The sequence below is a fragment of the Dermacentor silvarum genome, chromosome 11, assembly GCF_013339745.2.
Source record: "Dermacentor silvarum isolate Dsil-2018 chromosome 11, BIME_Dsil_1.4, whole genome shotgun sequence".
NCBI classification, from domain to species: domain Eukaryota; kingdom Metazoa; phylum Arthropoda; class Arachnida; order Ixodida; family Ixodidae; genus Dermacentor; species Dermacentor silvarum.
Genome location: NC_051164.1, coordinates 72611267 through 72627391, shown reverse-complemented (window position 1 = coordinate 72627391; position 16125 = coordinate 72611267). Strand labels below are relative to the sequence as shown.

The following is a 16125-nucleotide window of genomic DNA, read 5'->3' as shown; positions in this document are numbered from 1 at the left end:
TGTTCAATTTTTCTTTTTTTCCATTTCTTTCCCACCACTTATATGGTGAGATTAAGAACTGGAGTTGGGCTGGCCATTCAATGCGTTGGGCAGGTAACCGTTGGTCGGTTAGAGTTACGGAGTGAGCGAAGAGTAAGAAAGTCAAGATCGGCAGAGACCTAGGTCGTGTGATAAAATTAGTAAATTCGCAGACATACGATGACGTCAGTTGGCGCAAGACGAGGGTAATTGGAGATCACTGGACGATGTCTTCGTCCAGAAGTGGACATACCATACGCTGATGACGATGACGTGTACGGTTCATTCACGTGTGCAGATGTTGCTCGGATTACAGGGTGTTAAGACGACTTATTAAACAAACCTAAAGTAAACGTCGCAAATGCTGCAACCTAAAACGGTTACAGCATTTGCTGGCACGCGCGTTGAAATCGGTACGTTCGTGCCGAAGTGCACGATACCACTTAAACATGGAAGCCCTTCTCAAGCCGCTTTACCTTTGTTTTTTCAAGGTTTCCGCTGGACTAAAGCCACCTATGCCCTCGACGAACAGTTCATGTGGGGTTCTTCCATCTTATTTTCTCCAATCTTAGACGAGGTATGATTACTGTATTGCTTTTCTGTATCGTCATAAGGATGGTGCAGTAATACTGAATATTGTCCACACTGCATGACGCTATCGATCGAGAGTGATTATCGATAGCTATTTATCGATTAAAAGCAAACCATTCATATTGGTCACTCAAATTTTGTAAACAATAAAATTCTCATCTACAGACTGCTAAAAGTCGAGAAGTTCATCAAGTTCACCAACTTTTAGTTGTGCGAACGAGAGGATCATAAGCTTCTCCATATATAATTTTCACAGAGCACGGCTGAAGATTGTAATGATAGCCCTGTTCGTAGCTGAGAGAATTCACTTACTTTATGTTTCTTTTAAACGCCCCAATGATTCTTTAGTTTTATAGGCCGACAGGTTATTGAAATGCTTCGATATTAATAAGAAGGTGACTAAAACGCGTAAATAGTTGCAAGAAAAAGATGCGAGCTAGTATCAAATCACGTTTTTTAGTCAGCATTGAGTACGCCACCGGGTATTGTACTTTTGCAGGATGCAACTACTCACTCTTACTACCTCCCGCCTGACGTCTGGTTCGACTTTGCGTCGGTGAGTACCTCAGAGCACGAACGCCCTCGCTTAGGATTCATTACGCCACGTCAAATTGAATTTTTAGCAGTTAATAGCGAAGAAGGAAAGACAACCTTGTAGCCAGACGAAAGCAGACAGAACCTGCTTTTTCCTCACAATCAACTTTTGTCTTCAGTGCATTCTCGACGATACTGAGATATTTCTTTTTCTGGTTACTAGGCTCTTTTGGCACTTCGTCTGGTCACGCTTCCAAATGACGTGCGCCCTCTTGAACTTGGGTTACGATGTTAGCGACCTTAACGTGTTCGTTCCTCATTCTTCGCTGCACATTTCCAACTCAGTGTGCCCACTATGTCTGTTTAAATTGAGCGAGTGTTCAAATTTTGTACGAGGTTCCCGTTTCTTCCAGTACTGCTGGTCGTAACTGCTGTCTCTTGTTTCACACTCTGTCTGTCACTTCACTAGTATTCTGTTGCCGTGCGGAACTGCTGAAACGTCCTTAGGCGTTTAGGCAGCCACCAGTTACTACTCTTGCAATAATTGTAATTTAGTTTGTATTTACACATTGATGTGTTTCTGACGAGTCATCAGAAATGTAACACAAACTCAACAACTAGTTATTTATACCGTCAAGTTTGCAGCAGTCACTCAGTAGAGAACAGTCGTCAGAATTTATGCTGAGAAAATTAAGAACAGCTCCTGCTTAATTACTTACGTATAGACACTTAACTACTTTTAACATCAAATTTACATTAGCGACCTGAGGTGATAACACACATCAGGTTTTTTGTAGAGAAACGTTCTCAGGCTTTTGTTGTATTGGCAGAGGCGTATAAGCACACCAATATTCTCTAATCACAAACAACGTAACCTCACTAAAGAAGCACCAAGAGTTTCTAAAACTGAGCTTGCTATATTTAACACTAAATGTAATCAATTTGCAACGGTAAATTAATTTCCCTAAGCTTGGCTGGCGCATATACCTAGAAAATACGTTTCTTTAAAACACCGTCGTATGTTCAGTGTCATGGAGAGGAAAGATAGCAGTGCAATGTTCAATGACACACAGAGTGCAATGTGCAATATGCGATACCCCAAGGCCTCCATTATACAAAGTGCATTGTTTTCAGCTGGGATTCGGCACATAACAAAACGTATGCTCCGTCTCTTTTCCTTTACAGGGATTGCGTAAAGACGGATCTACGGAAATGATGAGCCGTAGTATAACGGAGAACTCAACACTACTCGTCCACGTTAGGGGAGGACAGGTGCTTCCAGTTCAGCCCGCACTGAAAAACACCATGGACAGGTAAGTTCTCTCAGCGTACTTTGCAAGTCAGATGGGTTGTATGTTAATGCGAGTTTCTAGCACACTTTAAATAGTACATTTGAATGTTAACCGTGGTTGTGATGTTAGTGTTCTCTTGTGCACAGTTTTCTTCACAAAGGAACCACGACGACAAGGTTGTGTGAGGTCTTATATAAAGGACGAGCACTTTATATGAGTGCCCTATATAAAGCGTCACTTGATATAGAGTGATTAACGTTCGTTGAAAGCTGCATAACTTTTCTATAAAGGTAGCCGCACTCCTAGCGTCATTTTGCCACGTGTGCGTATGTTTATCGTAAAAGTTACATGGCTTGGCTGTAGTGAATTGTGTGAGGACGATCCTATGACGTAATGAAATCACAGTACGGTGAACACGTCAGAGCCCGCTCGGCATTTATATGTATGATAACATGAAATTGTCTGTACGTTGGTGAGGTAAACGCTTCATATGAAGCTCCGCCTCCCAAGAGTGCATTTTAATTGTGTTGTGTGCGTTTGGTTGCTGTTTTTTTCTTTCAGGACAAAAGTTCCGTATGACCTTTATGTTTACCCCAAAGACGGATTCGCGACCGGTGAACTCTTTGTTGACGACGGCATATCTCATGGTAAGAATCCACAACTTGTAACAATATGGCTCAAGTTTGCCACGGATAGCAATTAGAAAAATCTAAGCATTTTAATGCAAGCACGAATCGGGCTTGTTGTGCGCGAGGTATATAATATAAATTGCAGCAGCAAGCATCACTGTTGCAACAAACTTTGCCTAAACGGTTCGCAAGAGATTAAGTAATGAAAAAAATGTCACAGTTTCGCCCTAAGGGCGAAGCAATGAATGCGATAGCAACACAGCAATGTCATACGAAGTAAGGTGAGCGGCTTTGGTAGCAATATGAATTGTAGTAAACATGAGCTGATTAAGTAAGCAGGTGTGCTGCGGCGTAAGTAGACCGACATGAAGAGAGACTCGATGACCACGAGAAGGCGCGTGTGAAACGGTGGTGTTGATGAGAAGCGCTTCTCGTGGGCAGCGCGTGCGAAGGGACACACCTGTAGCGCTGCACTGCCGATCCGGGCAGCATTGCATGTGTAGCGTGCGTTAGAAAATGTGGCCTGACTATTACTAACTGAATGAACAAGCGTGGTGTGAGCGCGCACAAACAAACATGAATAGATCACACTGAATGACTGCAGACAACGACTGTCAAAACGCTGGCAGCAAGCGCATATACGCCGCAGCGGGCGAAGGTACGTGCGGTCTATCGCTTCAACGGAAACTGAGCGGCGAGTGCACGGCGCATAAAGGTCAGAGCCGTGTGGAGATAAGAGACGGTGCGGGCGAGCGACGAGTGCGGTTGTTGGCAGAGTAGAAGTGCGCCCCCCCCCCCCCCCCCCCCCCCCGCTCCTCCGGCGCTGGCTTCCCGCTTTCTTGCTTGCGCGTGGGAGATTGAGTGCGTTCGCTCTCCGTGATAGCGCGCGTCCCCGCACGCTTCCGCTCGGGCATACGGCGCGCGGCGAAGATTTTATCTATAGGGAACCTCACGGCGACGCCGACGGCAGAAATCCAGTTGAAGTGTCCATATAATTGCTATCGCAATAAAATAATAACGCACCCGCATGCAACCTCCTAGTTATCGATCCGTCTTGTTGCATCTTACTGTCAGGGAAGCCCGCTCTTGAAGTTACCAAAGCTAGCATATACTCCTCCCCTCCGCTCGTATCATATTGACATCACAACTTTTTTTATTGCGATGGCAATTATATGGACACTTCAGGCAAATTTCTGCAGTCGGCGTCACCATGATGTTCCGTATAAAGTCCAAGGGCGATAACATCGTCGCCGCGAGCCGTATGCTTTGGGTTGTTCGTCTTCAGGTTATATATATATATATATATATATATATATTGTTACGGTGAAGGGTAAGAAGAAGGTGACGCGAACGAGAGGAAGACGAAGACTCTGGCCGTTGCCTGAACGCCATATTTCTTCGCTTGTAAATATACATTCTTCTACACTCGTGGGCCTGCTTTCTTCCTGCAACATTTTGGTGGAGGTGCGGGGTAAACATCCTTCTTTGTTATCTTGTTGAGGTGACGGTAGTCAACGCAGAAGCGCCACGAGTTGTCTTTTTTCTTTACTAAGACAACCGGTGATGTCCGCGGGCTACTGGAAGGTTCAATGATGTCCTTGTCCATCATCTTGTCCACCTCTTTCTGGATTATGGCCCTTTCTGTTGCGGAGACACGATATGGCCGCCTATGAATGGGGCTGGCGTCACCGGTGTTGATGCGATGCGTGACAACAGATGTCTGACCAAGTGGACGGTAGTCCAAATCAAAGATATCCCGATAAGATGACAGGAGGTGACGAAGAGCTGTTGTTTGCTCGGAAGGAAGGTCAGGGGCGATCATCTTACAAACATCGTCCGCAGGCGTCGAGCACGAAGGAATGGGGGACAAAGGTGCGTTGGTACTCAGGAAGGATTCGGAGGCCAAAGAAGAAATCTCAAATTCTTCCAAAGGAGTGATAAGTGCGACGGCAATACCGTGTGGCAGCACATGCGTCGAAAATCCAAAATTCAGGATGGGCACCCGAGCGCAGTTTTCGAGGATCCGGATTAAGGTGCTCGGTAGGGCAATATTTCGTGACAAAACCACGTCAGTAAGCGGGGACACGACGTACTCGCCATCAGGTACGGGAGGACAGGGCGTCAGGAGGACAATGGTAGCCACCTGTGGAGACAGCCTTGCAAACTCAGCAGAACATAAGCGGGGTGAAGCACAAGTTGTTACGTCTGCGTCTGCGTCGGCAGGAAGCGGCAGATCCAGCTGTACAACACCTGCGGAGCAGTCAATTTGGGCAGAGTGTTTCGAAAGGAAGTCGAGGCCGAGAATTAGGTCGTGTGGACAGTGCTCAAGGACGATAAATAAAACAACGCTATAATGGCCCGCAATGGTCACACGTGCTGTGCACATTCCAAGAACAGGTGAAGTACCCCCTGCCTCGCATTGACGACGCTCTTGACTGCCTTCACGGATCCCAATATTTCTCATCAATTGACCTCCGCTCCGGCTATTGGCAGATTGGCGTCGACGAGATGGACCGTGAGAAAACCGCCTTCGTCACACCGGATGGTCTGTACCAATTTAAAGTCATGCCCTTTGGATTATGCAATGCGCCAGCTACATTCGAGCGCATGATGGACTCTCTGCTGCGCGGCTTGAAGTGGTCTACATGCCTCTGTTACCTCGACGATGTGATTGTGTTTTCGTCGAACTTTGAGAGCCACCTGAGGCGCCTCACGACCATACTCTCCGTGTTTCGCAGGGCTGGCCTTCAGCTAAACTCCTCCAAGTGCCATTTCGGTCGCCGTGAAATTACCATGCTCGGCCATCTCGTCAACGCCGCCGGAATCCAACCTGATCCACAGAAAGTCCACGCCGTGCGCCATTTTCCTGTACCTTGTTCAACAAACGATGTCCGTAGTTTTCTGGGCTTATGCTCTTATTTCCGGCGATTTGTGAAGCAATTTGCCCACATCGCTCTCCCTCTCACTGACCTTCTTAAGAAAGATGCCTCTTTCTCTTGGGGACCACTGCAGGAGCAAGCCTTCTCTACCCTGATCGAGCGGCTTACAACCTCCCCGATTCTGTCACAATTTGACCCTTCTGCGCCTACTGAAGTACGAACTGACGCGAGTGGTTATGGCATCGGCGCTGTCCTCGCTCAACGTCAACAGGGCCACGACCGTGTCATCGCTTACGCCAGCCGCCTTCTTTCCACGCCCGAGCGAAATTACTCCATCACTGAGAGGGAATGCCTCGCGCTCGTATGGGCGGTCGCGAAATTTCGGCCGTACCTTTTCGGTTGGAGCTTCTGCGTCGTAACCGATCATCACGCCCTCTGCTGCTTTTTGAAGGACCCAACTGGACGACTTGCACGTTGGGCATTGCGTCTACGAGAATATACATTTTCTATTAGGTATAAGTCAGGGCGCCTGCATAAAGACGCTGACTGCCTGTCCCGCAATCCCGTGGATCAACCGGACGATACCGATGCAGACTCGGACATCAGTATTCTGTCTCTCTCCGGCTTTCTCCATATTGGCGACGAGCAACGCCAAGATCCTGTTCTTCGAACACTTATGGAACGCCTAAGCTCCTCGCCTAATGACCCGTCTCTGCGGATGTTCACCTTGCGCGATGGAACTTTATACCGTCGTAGTGTTCGTCCTGATGGCCCGGAGCTCCTCCTAGTCGTTCCAAAGCACCTTCGACTGGCCGTGCTCCAGCAACTTCACGACGCTCGTACTGCTGGACATCTGGGCATCACTCGTACTTACGACCGCCTGCGGCGCCGCTTCTTTAGGCCCGGCATTTATCGCTCTGTACGCCGTTATGTCACTTCTTGCGACCTGTGTCAGCGCCGCAAGACGCCTGCTATGCCTCCTGCTGGTTTGCTTCAACCTATTGCTATCCCTACAGAGCCCTTCTTCCGTGTGGGCCTCGACCTCCTTGGCCCCTTTCCCATTTCTATGAAAGGAAACAAATGGATTGCTGTAGCAACAGATTATGCCACGAGATATGCCATTACACGAGCGATGCCAACCAGCTGCGCTACAGATGTCGCCGACTTCCTACTATACGACGTCATCCTGCACCACGGCGCCCCTCGCCACTTACTCACGGATCGCGGCGGCTACTTTCTCTCGAAGGTCGTCGATGATCTGCTCCGCTCCTGTTCTACAGAACACCAGCTCGCTACCACATACCACCCTCAAACGAACGGCCTCACCGAACGACTCAACCGCACACTAACTGAAATGCTGGCCCTGTAGGTTTCCGACGATCACCGCGACTGGGACGTCGCTTTACCGTACATCACTTTCGCAAACAACTCGTCCCGTCACGATACTGCCGGATTCTCCCCATTTTACCTTTTGTATGGCCGCGACCCCACCTTGCCCTTCGACACGTTGCTACCTTCCGCAGTACAATCATCCAGCACTGGTTACGCTCGCGATGCTATTGCCTTAGCCGCCCAGGCCCGAGAGGTCGCCCGTCATCGCCTCACAGTCTCGCAAGCTTCTGAAAAACGACACTACGACCTTCGGCACCGAGGCCACCATTTTTCACCTGGTTCCCTTGTCCTTCTCTGGACGCCTTCACGCCGCGTCGGCTTGTCGGAAAAACTACTTTCCCGTTATTCTGGTCCATACCAGATCTTACGACAACTGTCCGACGTGACATACGAGATCGCCCCAGTCGGTCAGCCTTCAGTGCCTCCCAACGTCACCAGCGATGCTGTTCACGTCGCCAGGCTCAAGCCCTATGTCCCCCCATTAAGCGCCGCTCCATAACCTGCACCGGGACGGAGCTAACCCCACCGGGAGGGTGATGTTACGGTGAAGGGAAAGAAGAAGGTGACGCGAACGAGAGGAAGACGAAGACTCTGGCCGTTGCCTGAACGCCATATTTCTTCGCTTGTAAATATACATTCTTCTACACTCGTGGGCCTGCTTTCTTCCTGCAACAATATTTTTTTAAAATTCGGTGGGTAAAAATCGTGTGCTATTTTACAAGTTCATAATCGGGAAGAAGTCAGTTTTTTTTGTAGAAGCGTTCCGAAATTTGGGTTTTATCGGGTTAAATTTAAAAATGTACTCAGTAATACATTACATTCGTTTTTATTTTTTAATCGGAGGGTATCACGAGCTCCTTAACGCCAACTCGTTAAAACTAGGGATCGGTTTTAAGCTGGCAATCGGGGGGACATCAGGGTTTTCTAGCAAATACTCCGAAGTTCGTCTTTTGTTTGGAAATTATTAAGTAATAATCACAGTAAAGAGCATTGATAACTTCTAGGAAAGGAAACATTTTATTAAAAAAAACCTGGTGATCGATTTTTTACACATGCGTGTTAACATACATTATCATATGCATGCGCAACATGTCGGTTTCCATCCGGGACCTGTCCGATCTTTGAACGTATCTCGGCTGAGAGAAAGTTCTCTCGACATCACAGCTTCCATTAGCTAGGCACAACAATGTAAGCTCAGCATTTGCTAGCCTGGGGTAGCGAGCGGTGAAGTCATGCCAATACTCAATTAGTTCGACAGCTGTGTCTGTGGAGCAAGCTTCGAGCAAGTACTGGTTAAACTCGTCGTGAAGCGAATCTACGTCGTCGGTCACGGAAAGGAAGAGAGGTCGGTTATTAATAGGTCGATATGTGGTTTTTGAATTCGGGGATAAATCGGGTTTAACCCGATTCTCCTGAAACATATGTTCGGGATTTAAAAATCGAGTAAAACTGGGTTTTACCCGAAAACGAACAGCCCTACGTATGCTGTATGTACGAGTGAAAGCGTGCGAGGGTGAGCCGACGATGGTGGTTCAATCTTGCGCACTCAAGGGATGAAAGCGGGGAAGTAGCGCGCCGTCTTCCTTCATCGCGTGGAAGGCTCGGGGTGGAGGGATGGAGGGAGGGAGGGGGGCGTTAAGTTCTACCGAATGCTGATAGCTACGTGTGAGCTGTGTTCTCGCCGCTTAGTTCACGTTAAAGCGAGCGGCAGCACGAAGGTCAATTCGCTCGCTGCTGCAGCCGCGCTTCCTCAATCCAGCGTTTTGACAGCGAGTGTGCGCGGTCATCGAGTGAGATGTCTTCAATGTTTGCATGTGTGGGCCTGACACTATGCTTGTTAATTTAGTTAGTAAGCGAATGTTTACAAGTTTATAGGGCCGATAAATATACAATCCTTACTTCGTATAGCTGCCTCCCAATTTGCTATCGCAATCGATGTTTCGCCTTTCGGGCGAAACTGCGACTTTTTGTGTTAAGTTTCTAAGGTTGGCCTTTGATACATGAGGGATAGCTTTCTCATAATAACATCTAGCTTCGACATTAAGGTTTTTCAGGCCTGTTCTATATATGATATTAGAGAGGTAGACCACCCTGTTCGCCGGCCCCAGGGGGCACCGCTACGTATATATAGTAAATGACCGGATGTGTCACTGAGTGTGTTTCAGATTTTGATACCATTTAGCAAAAATATAAGCAATAAATAAAGCCAGAGTTATTTACTCAATTCCTCACTCTCCCAGGTGAATGCGGGTAGGTTATTTTTGTGACTGTGCAACTGGTTAATTTTCTTAATTTTTTTTGCATTTTATATGTTCTTTCAGGAACCGTTGATTCAAACCAGTATGACCTCTTCAGTTTTATTCTAGCTCAGGTAAAGTGCTACCGCGTTTTTTCTTTTTGGCGTGAGATGCTGCATTTTTTGAACAACCGAGTTACTCAAGAGACAGTCATGTTAATGCGCAATCTTTACTTTCAGAACCTCCTGCGTGTATCGATCAGCCATTTTGGGAACGGGACGCGACAAAATGCGACGGTCAGGAACATTGTGTTCTTCGATGTCGACGTTCCACCAACGAGGGTGACAATGAACAAGAACAGCCTGTCTCAGAATTCCGTGCTCCACGACCCCACCAAGAAGGTCAGCAAGATTTCTCTGTTCTGTAGCTCCTTAGCAAGCTTCTTCACTTTGATTCATTCATTCACGTACGCACGCACGCACATGCAATTTACACATGCCTGGTGCAAAACGTAAGAGCCTAGGCTAAACCATTCCTTAGGCAATGTTTTAGCTAGGAAGGTGGACAAGTTGGTTTTCCATACTTCAATGTGGCACAGCGCAAAGCAAGACAGAAGGACTAAAAAAAAAAAAAAGACATGGACAAGCGCTTACTGCCAACTGAACAACATTTCTGAAACTCGTGTTCTGCTGGTCATTCAATATTTAATTCTCTTTTTGTCATTATATAAACACCCGTGTCAAGCAATAGATTTCAGTTGGCAGTAAGCGGCCTGTCCGCGTCGTCTTCTCGTCCTTCCATCTTGCTTCGTGCTGTACCAGTTTTGAGATTTAGCTATAGGACCGCGATGAGAAGCTGCCTTCAGCATCCTAAGCTTTAGCCTCAGCTTAAAGGTTATGACAGTGCAGCGACGCTACGATTACAGAATTTTCTTGCGGTTATACTGACTGAGATCTACTATTTGCAGAGCCTGACAGTCACGGTGAACCTGCAGTTACGCTCTCTCAACAGCATGGCTACGGAGGCCGTTCTGCAACTCTACTGAAATAGTCGACGGCTACGAGAGTCTTATCAGTGCCATGCGCAGTTGGACCTTTAACAACATGCGTTGTTCGAGGAATGCAACAGAGAGTTTCTTACAGTACTACATTGGCAGAAATATGGTGACGTCGCCCGTGCGAGTTTCCTAACGGACGCTGTGACATTTGAATGCCGGTACATGAAAGGTTCGGTACGCGCTGCATGTGGCTCGACCTGATACGTTGCCATGGCCGAGCCAGCGATACCTTTTTCTTTCTTATTCGCAAATGGACCGTCATGGAAAATGTGGTTCATCAACTTGTGTTAATGCTTTCTCACATATAATGTAACAGGTGAACAAGGAAAACGAAAAACCCATTGTGGTTGAAGGTTGAAACCCGGGCATAATGATCGCGGTCCTCGTCTTACCCCTCATTCAGCGAGCCGAAGGTAGTGCGGCTGAAATTTTGATGTGAATATGCACCCTACCGCGAGCAGTCATTCTTGAATAATTGCCTACAATACAAAAAACAGCATCTTATACGCTTGTTTTAGTAGAGACTAATATATCGGGACAACGCAGCGCTGATAATTGTGCCGCGTCTTCTAGGTGTCCTGGCCCCTCTCCTCTGACAAGAAGGTCAGTCTTACACCCCCCTCTACCCGACATTTGCATGCATACAACAGCATCGCAACGCCATTTTCCTATCTGCGTAATTGCAAGAAATTCTGATAGAATGTAAGTCGTGACTCCGGTATCGCATGTTGCCCGAACATCTTGAGGTAGCAGTATAGTTAGCTATTTCTCATTGGAATGGCAAACAGCCCCACGTGCGACACATGCAGCTGCGATGAGACGCTCATACAAATTATATGTGTCTGGCCGCGCTCTAGTGCCGAGAGGCAAGTGATCTGCACAGTTGCTGGACCGACGGGATAATCGTCCACTGTCAGAACTACAAGTTTTAGGCCAGAACTTCCAGAGAAACTCCGCGCAGAGAGGCTTTATTCGCGCTACTAAGGTTCCTGCGGCCTATGGGCCTTCATGATAGACTTTAAGAACGCCGCCTGCTAGTCCTGTATAGTGTACGCGGTTACTTTGTTTGTGCTCGCCTCTCTTTCTCTCCTTCCACTCTCTCTCTTTCTAGTCCTCCACCCCTTTCTCCCGTGCAGGGTAGGCAACCGGAACTACGTCCGGTTAAGCTCCCTGCCTTCGTATGATTAATTTATCTTTCTTGCGGGGGAAGAGCCTTTTGTTTATATTGCAGACGGAGTAACGTTTAAGCGAACAAATGAGAAGAGTGTCACGTGTGTTGCCATGAAAAGACAAAACGAGGGTGGTGTGTGTGTGGAATGGCGCGCGACGTATTTAGTGCTTACGTTTGTCATTCGCGCGATGTAACGTATGCTTTTTCTGGAATTTCACGGCGTTGAAGCGCACGAAATATTTCATTTGCTTGAATGTTTGCACGCCGAATGGTGCCGAGTGTTAGTCATACCATAAGCCACGCGTAAAGCACAGTGGATTCTCGTTAAACGGAACCTCCAGAAGCGAGGAAGTAAGTTCCGTTTATAAGGAATTTCATTTGCCGAGAGTTTGAGCTCAAGTCTACACAAGATGCTCTTTTGAAAGGGGCGGGTATTTTATTGTTAACAGCAGGTAATAGGTTTGGCGGGTATCATTAGAAAGCTTCTCCTTACAAAGTTTCTTCTTGCTGACTACAGCTAGCACTACAAAGCATGACTGCAAAATAAAAGTTAATTAGTAAAAAGCAATCACTTTCGAAGCAATCACTTTCGAAGTGACGCAATGTGGGGCAATTTTTGCGCCGCCATCGGAAACGCAAAGTAAGGTTACAGCTCATTGACCTTGCTAGCACATACATACACACATACAATATAAAATAAAACATTGCAAGCCACAATCACGATAGGGCCACACTGACGACGGCACCAACAAAAGCCAGCAAAAGCCACCTGCAGGTTAAAAAAAAATGTGGTTCCGTACTAGTTTATTGCACTGCCTTAATTCAAAACCAACCAATCATAACGCTGCCGTTCCGTTTAAGCGGTAATTTCGTTTAAGCGATTTCTGCTTACCGAGACTTTACGGTATAAATTCATTGTTACGTGGGTGACGATTTCTGTAATCGGGGGTAATGCCTTCATCAGATAAGCAGAGTGGAATTTACCTTAATGGGTGCCCATTTTGCTGGACCACAATTTTCCTGTGATGGGGATTACGAAGTAATGTAACAGTGTGAATGTGCAAATAAATCAGGCAGTCTAGTGAATGAATTCTCTTTGTATGGAAACGAATGCGGAAACAAGTGTTTCATATTAACGGTAGCTTCCCTTCAAATTGTGCTATGAATGGAATGAAGCCGATGGATATGTTCGCATCCTAACGTGAGTGTGCATGTGTGTGCGTTAAAATGCCTAATAAACCACTTCTTGTTTTCAACGTCATTTAATGTGACCACTTAATGTCCTTACTGTTGACTTGTACAGTACTAGTACGCATCTTAGTATTTTTTTATTAGTGGTTATCTGCGCGCCCTCCCACGTGTGGTATTGGAAGCGAAATGCTTTGTTTGTCTAGTGAACATATATATATTTTTTTTGCTGTGCGAAATTTCTATCGGTTGACTGTTGTAGGCGATAAGTGTTTATGCAGAGTGTTCTTAGTGACTTAGGAAGGCGGAAACAAGAGGTGAAGCGTTTGAATCCTACTGCCAGCCACCAATGTTCGCCGAGACAGATTGGAGCTAATAACCGCCACGAACTGCCAGTTGGGCCCGAGTAGTGCCGGGCGAAGTTCGAGCCAGGAAAATAAAATCCGTATCATGTGGAAGAACGTTTTTTTTTTTCTCGCTAAAACGTGTGGTGTCAAGAAAGTGTGAAAATAAATGTCATAGTATATATTGCTTCAAGTACGGCTCTTTTTGTCAAGCTGTGAGGTCACTCTACAGAATTCTAAAAAGAATTGACGTTTTATGAACCGATAGACATTGAAGAAAATTTTCGTATAAATAATGGTGTCTATGTTCGGTTTTGTTTAAAACTTATAGCGAGCTTCTGTACTGCCGGCGAACGCTTGGGAAAGTGAGACGAAACATTTAGCTCGGATTCACCCTATTCAAACATGAATTAAAACGTATGGGTGCTTTCATTCGAATACCACTAAGGAAACTTGAATGAAATGGTTGCAGTTGCTCCAAATACTAATGTTGCACCAAATACCGATTACTTTTGTGAATATATTTTTTTATTCATAGTCCTAACTTTTTTACGTGTAACTTTTTTTTTCGATGAATGTGGTCGAGAACTGTACAGTTGAAAAAATTGAAGCGTCCAGTTCATAACTTTACAATTCCGCACCAAAAGCAGACACTGTTATCGCGTAAATGGCACCGATTATATTGTCTAAATGCGTAAGAAATGGCGTACGGCACGTGACCAAAGATATTGCTATTTTGCGTTACTTTTGCGAAGTAGAATGGTGTAGTAAAGTAGTAAGCGCAGCAGAACTTTCCCGTAAGCTGTAAGTTTACATTCTGGTTTTCACAGGTTTAGAGTATCAGGTGCAGTTTACCGAACTGAGATATCTGTTTTTTTTTGTCGCCCAGTTGCACCGCAAACGCTTTAAAAAAGTTTTGTTTTTCTTTCGGTCTTCTGATTCTCATCGTTGATGCTAAAAAAAAAAAAAAAAAATAGCGCTGTGATGTCCCAGACACCCTATGCCATATGGGATGGGGATGTGTACGAAAACATGGCACCGTAGAGACCCTAACACTAACCGAGGAGCAGTGGGAGGCAAAGCTAACTGACTCGGACCCGAAGAAACAGCGCAGCCTGGTCAAACGGGCACGGGAGATGGCCATGGTCCGCGGCTACCTGGAAATAAGGAGGCCACTCAGGGCACACACTGCGCTTTCTCAGAATAAACGTTTATTCTCTCTCTGAGCCCGAAATTTTCATTCCCCGAGAACCAGAAGGCGACTTTCTTTTTTCTTCTTTTATGTGCAACAAACCTCGTTAAATCGGCGCAATGGTCGTCTAACAAGATTATTTCTGACTCTTCTGTTTCAAATGCGTTTGAATAGGCTGTGATGTCGATGGATTACATTTGGGTACATCAAGTAAAATCCGTCAGAAAAATCGTAAAGTACGACTTTACCACAACCTACAGACGTGATAGCGTCGAATTGTAATTTGAATATACGAGAAAATAAATATCCTGATAAGGGGCAACCAGGGATCTTTGAATGCGGTCGTGTTCCACTGTTAAAGGCGAAGCTTAAGCGTCCTCCAATTCTGATGGTGTTTCGCTGTACTTTGGTTCTAGGCAACATTGAGGAAAATATTGAAAACCGAGCCTTTCTAAACTTTTGATCGGGCCACATGTCGCAGAAAATACGGTGTCGGTGTCGGCGTCAACGGCGTCCAATAACGCTATCGCGTTCCACTCTTAAAAGGCGAAGCTTAAGCGTACTTAAGCTTCGCCTTTAGTTTTTATTTTCGTTATTAAATGTTCATGCAAGCCGCCCCGGGAGCGTGAAGTCTGGGGAAAGGTTAAAGGCAAAGAGCAAACGCCGTGGTGCCAAACTTGAAATGATAACCTTACTTATCCATTGTGTAGCAGAAAATAGCATCATCTTCCTCTGTCTGAACCACTACATATAACCATTGCGAGGCGTAGCTTTCGATCACCCGCCCTGGTTGCTCAGTGGCTATGGTGTGGGCTGCTGAGCACGAGGGATCGAATCCCGGCCACGGCGGCCGAATTTCGATGGGGGCGAAATGCGAAAACACCCGTGTACTTAGATTTAGGTGCACGTTAAGGAACCCCAGGTGGTCCAGATTTCCGGAGTCCCCCACTACGGCGTGTCTCATAATCATATCGTGGTTCTGGCACGTAAAACCCCATAATTTAAAGCTTTCGATCAAAATGACCCAAAATCGTTTCTCACGGTGTGTGCTGTGGTGAAGCCGACTACTTGCCGTCGTTTGTCTTGCAGTGAAGCCAATGTATAGTATGTCATGTTTGTACTTGTATTGTTAATTATAAAGCAATAAAATAATAGGGGTGAGGCGAATTACAGGGTGGCCACGCTGTGACTATCTACAGATGCTGCTGACACCTGACTGACGGTCACCCACTTGGGTGGGTGATAGGGATCAGTATTGCTAATTTAGTGGTATTCCTGCTAAATTTAGCCTTTTTGTTGAGCTGCATGGGGGTAAAGCTGGTTCTCTAGCGTACGGCGGGTTTCTTAGTGGTTTTCGTCTAAAAGTCGCTTTCTTTTTGGCCGTACAAATCTGAAAATTTCTGACAATAATTGATGCTTCACGTGTCAGAAAAATGCAAGGGGCACTTAGTTATCCCGACGTGGAGGAATGCGAAAGCATTGCGACCCCCGCGCGATGCTTAGACATTATGCCACAACTCAAGGTCGTGGGTTTTACTCTCACCAAAGGTAGAGAGTTCGACTCCCAACAAAGGCTGTGGGTTCGAGTACCTTAATTAACC

General features: G+C 46.3%; 1 protein-coding gene across 2 annotated transcripts; it reads left to right on the top strand.

Moving 5' to 3' along the window:
* The first annotated feature begins 323 nt into the window (after positions 1 to 323).
* On the top strand, positions 324 to 13539 carry LOC119432394 (sucrase-isomaltase, intestinal-like). 2 transcript variants are annotated; one of them, XR_007464463.1, is made up of 8 exons: positions 324 to 595; positions 1109 to 1165; positions 2329 to 2456; positions 2997 to 3082; positions 9657 to 9706; positions 9812 to 9973; positions 10540 to 11467; positions 11513 to 13539. XR_007464463.1 is itself a non-coding variant. In XM_037699561.2 (7 exons), exons 1-7 carry the CDS (start codon positions 380 to 382, stop codon positions 10615 to 10617), a joined length of 777 nt encoding a protein of 258 aa, XP_037555489.2. In that variant the 5' UTR covers positions 324 to 379; the 3' UTR covers positions 10618 to 13539. The 2 variants fall into 2 exon arrangements, 1 of the variants encoding a protein (XP_037555489.2); XM_037699561.2 differs by having other exon boundaries at positions 10540 to 13539.
* Positions 13540 to 16125: the final 2586 nt, after the last annotated feature.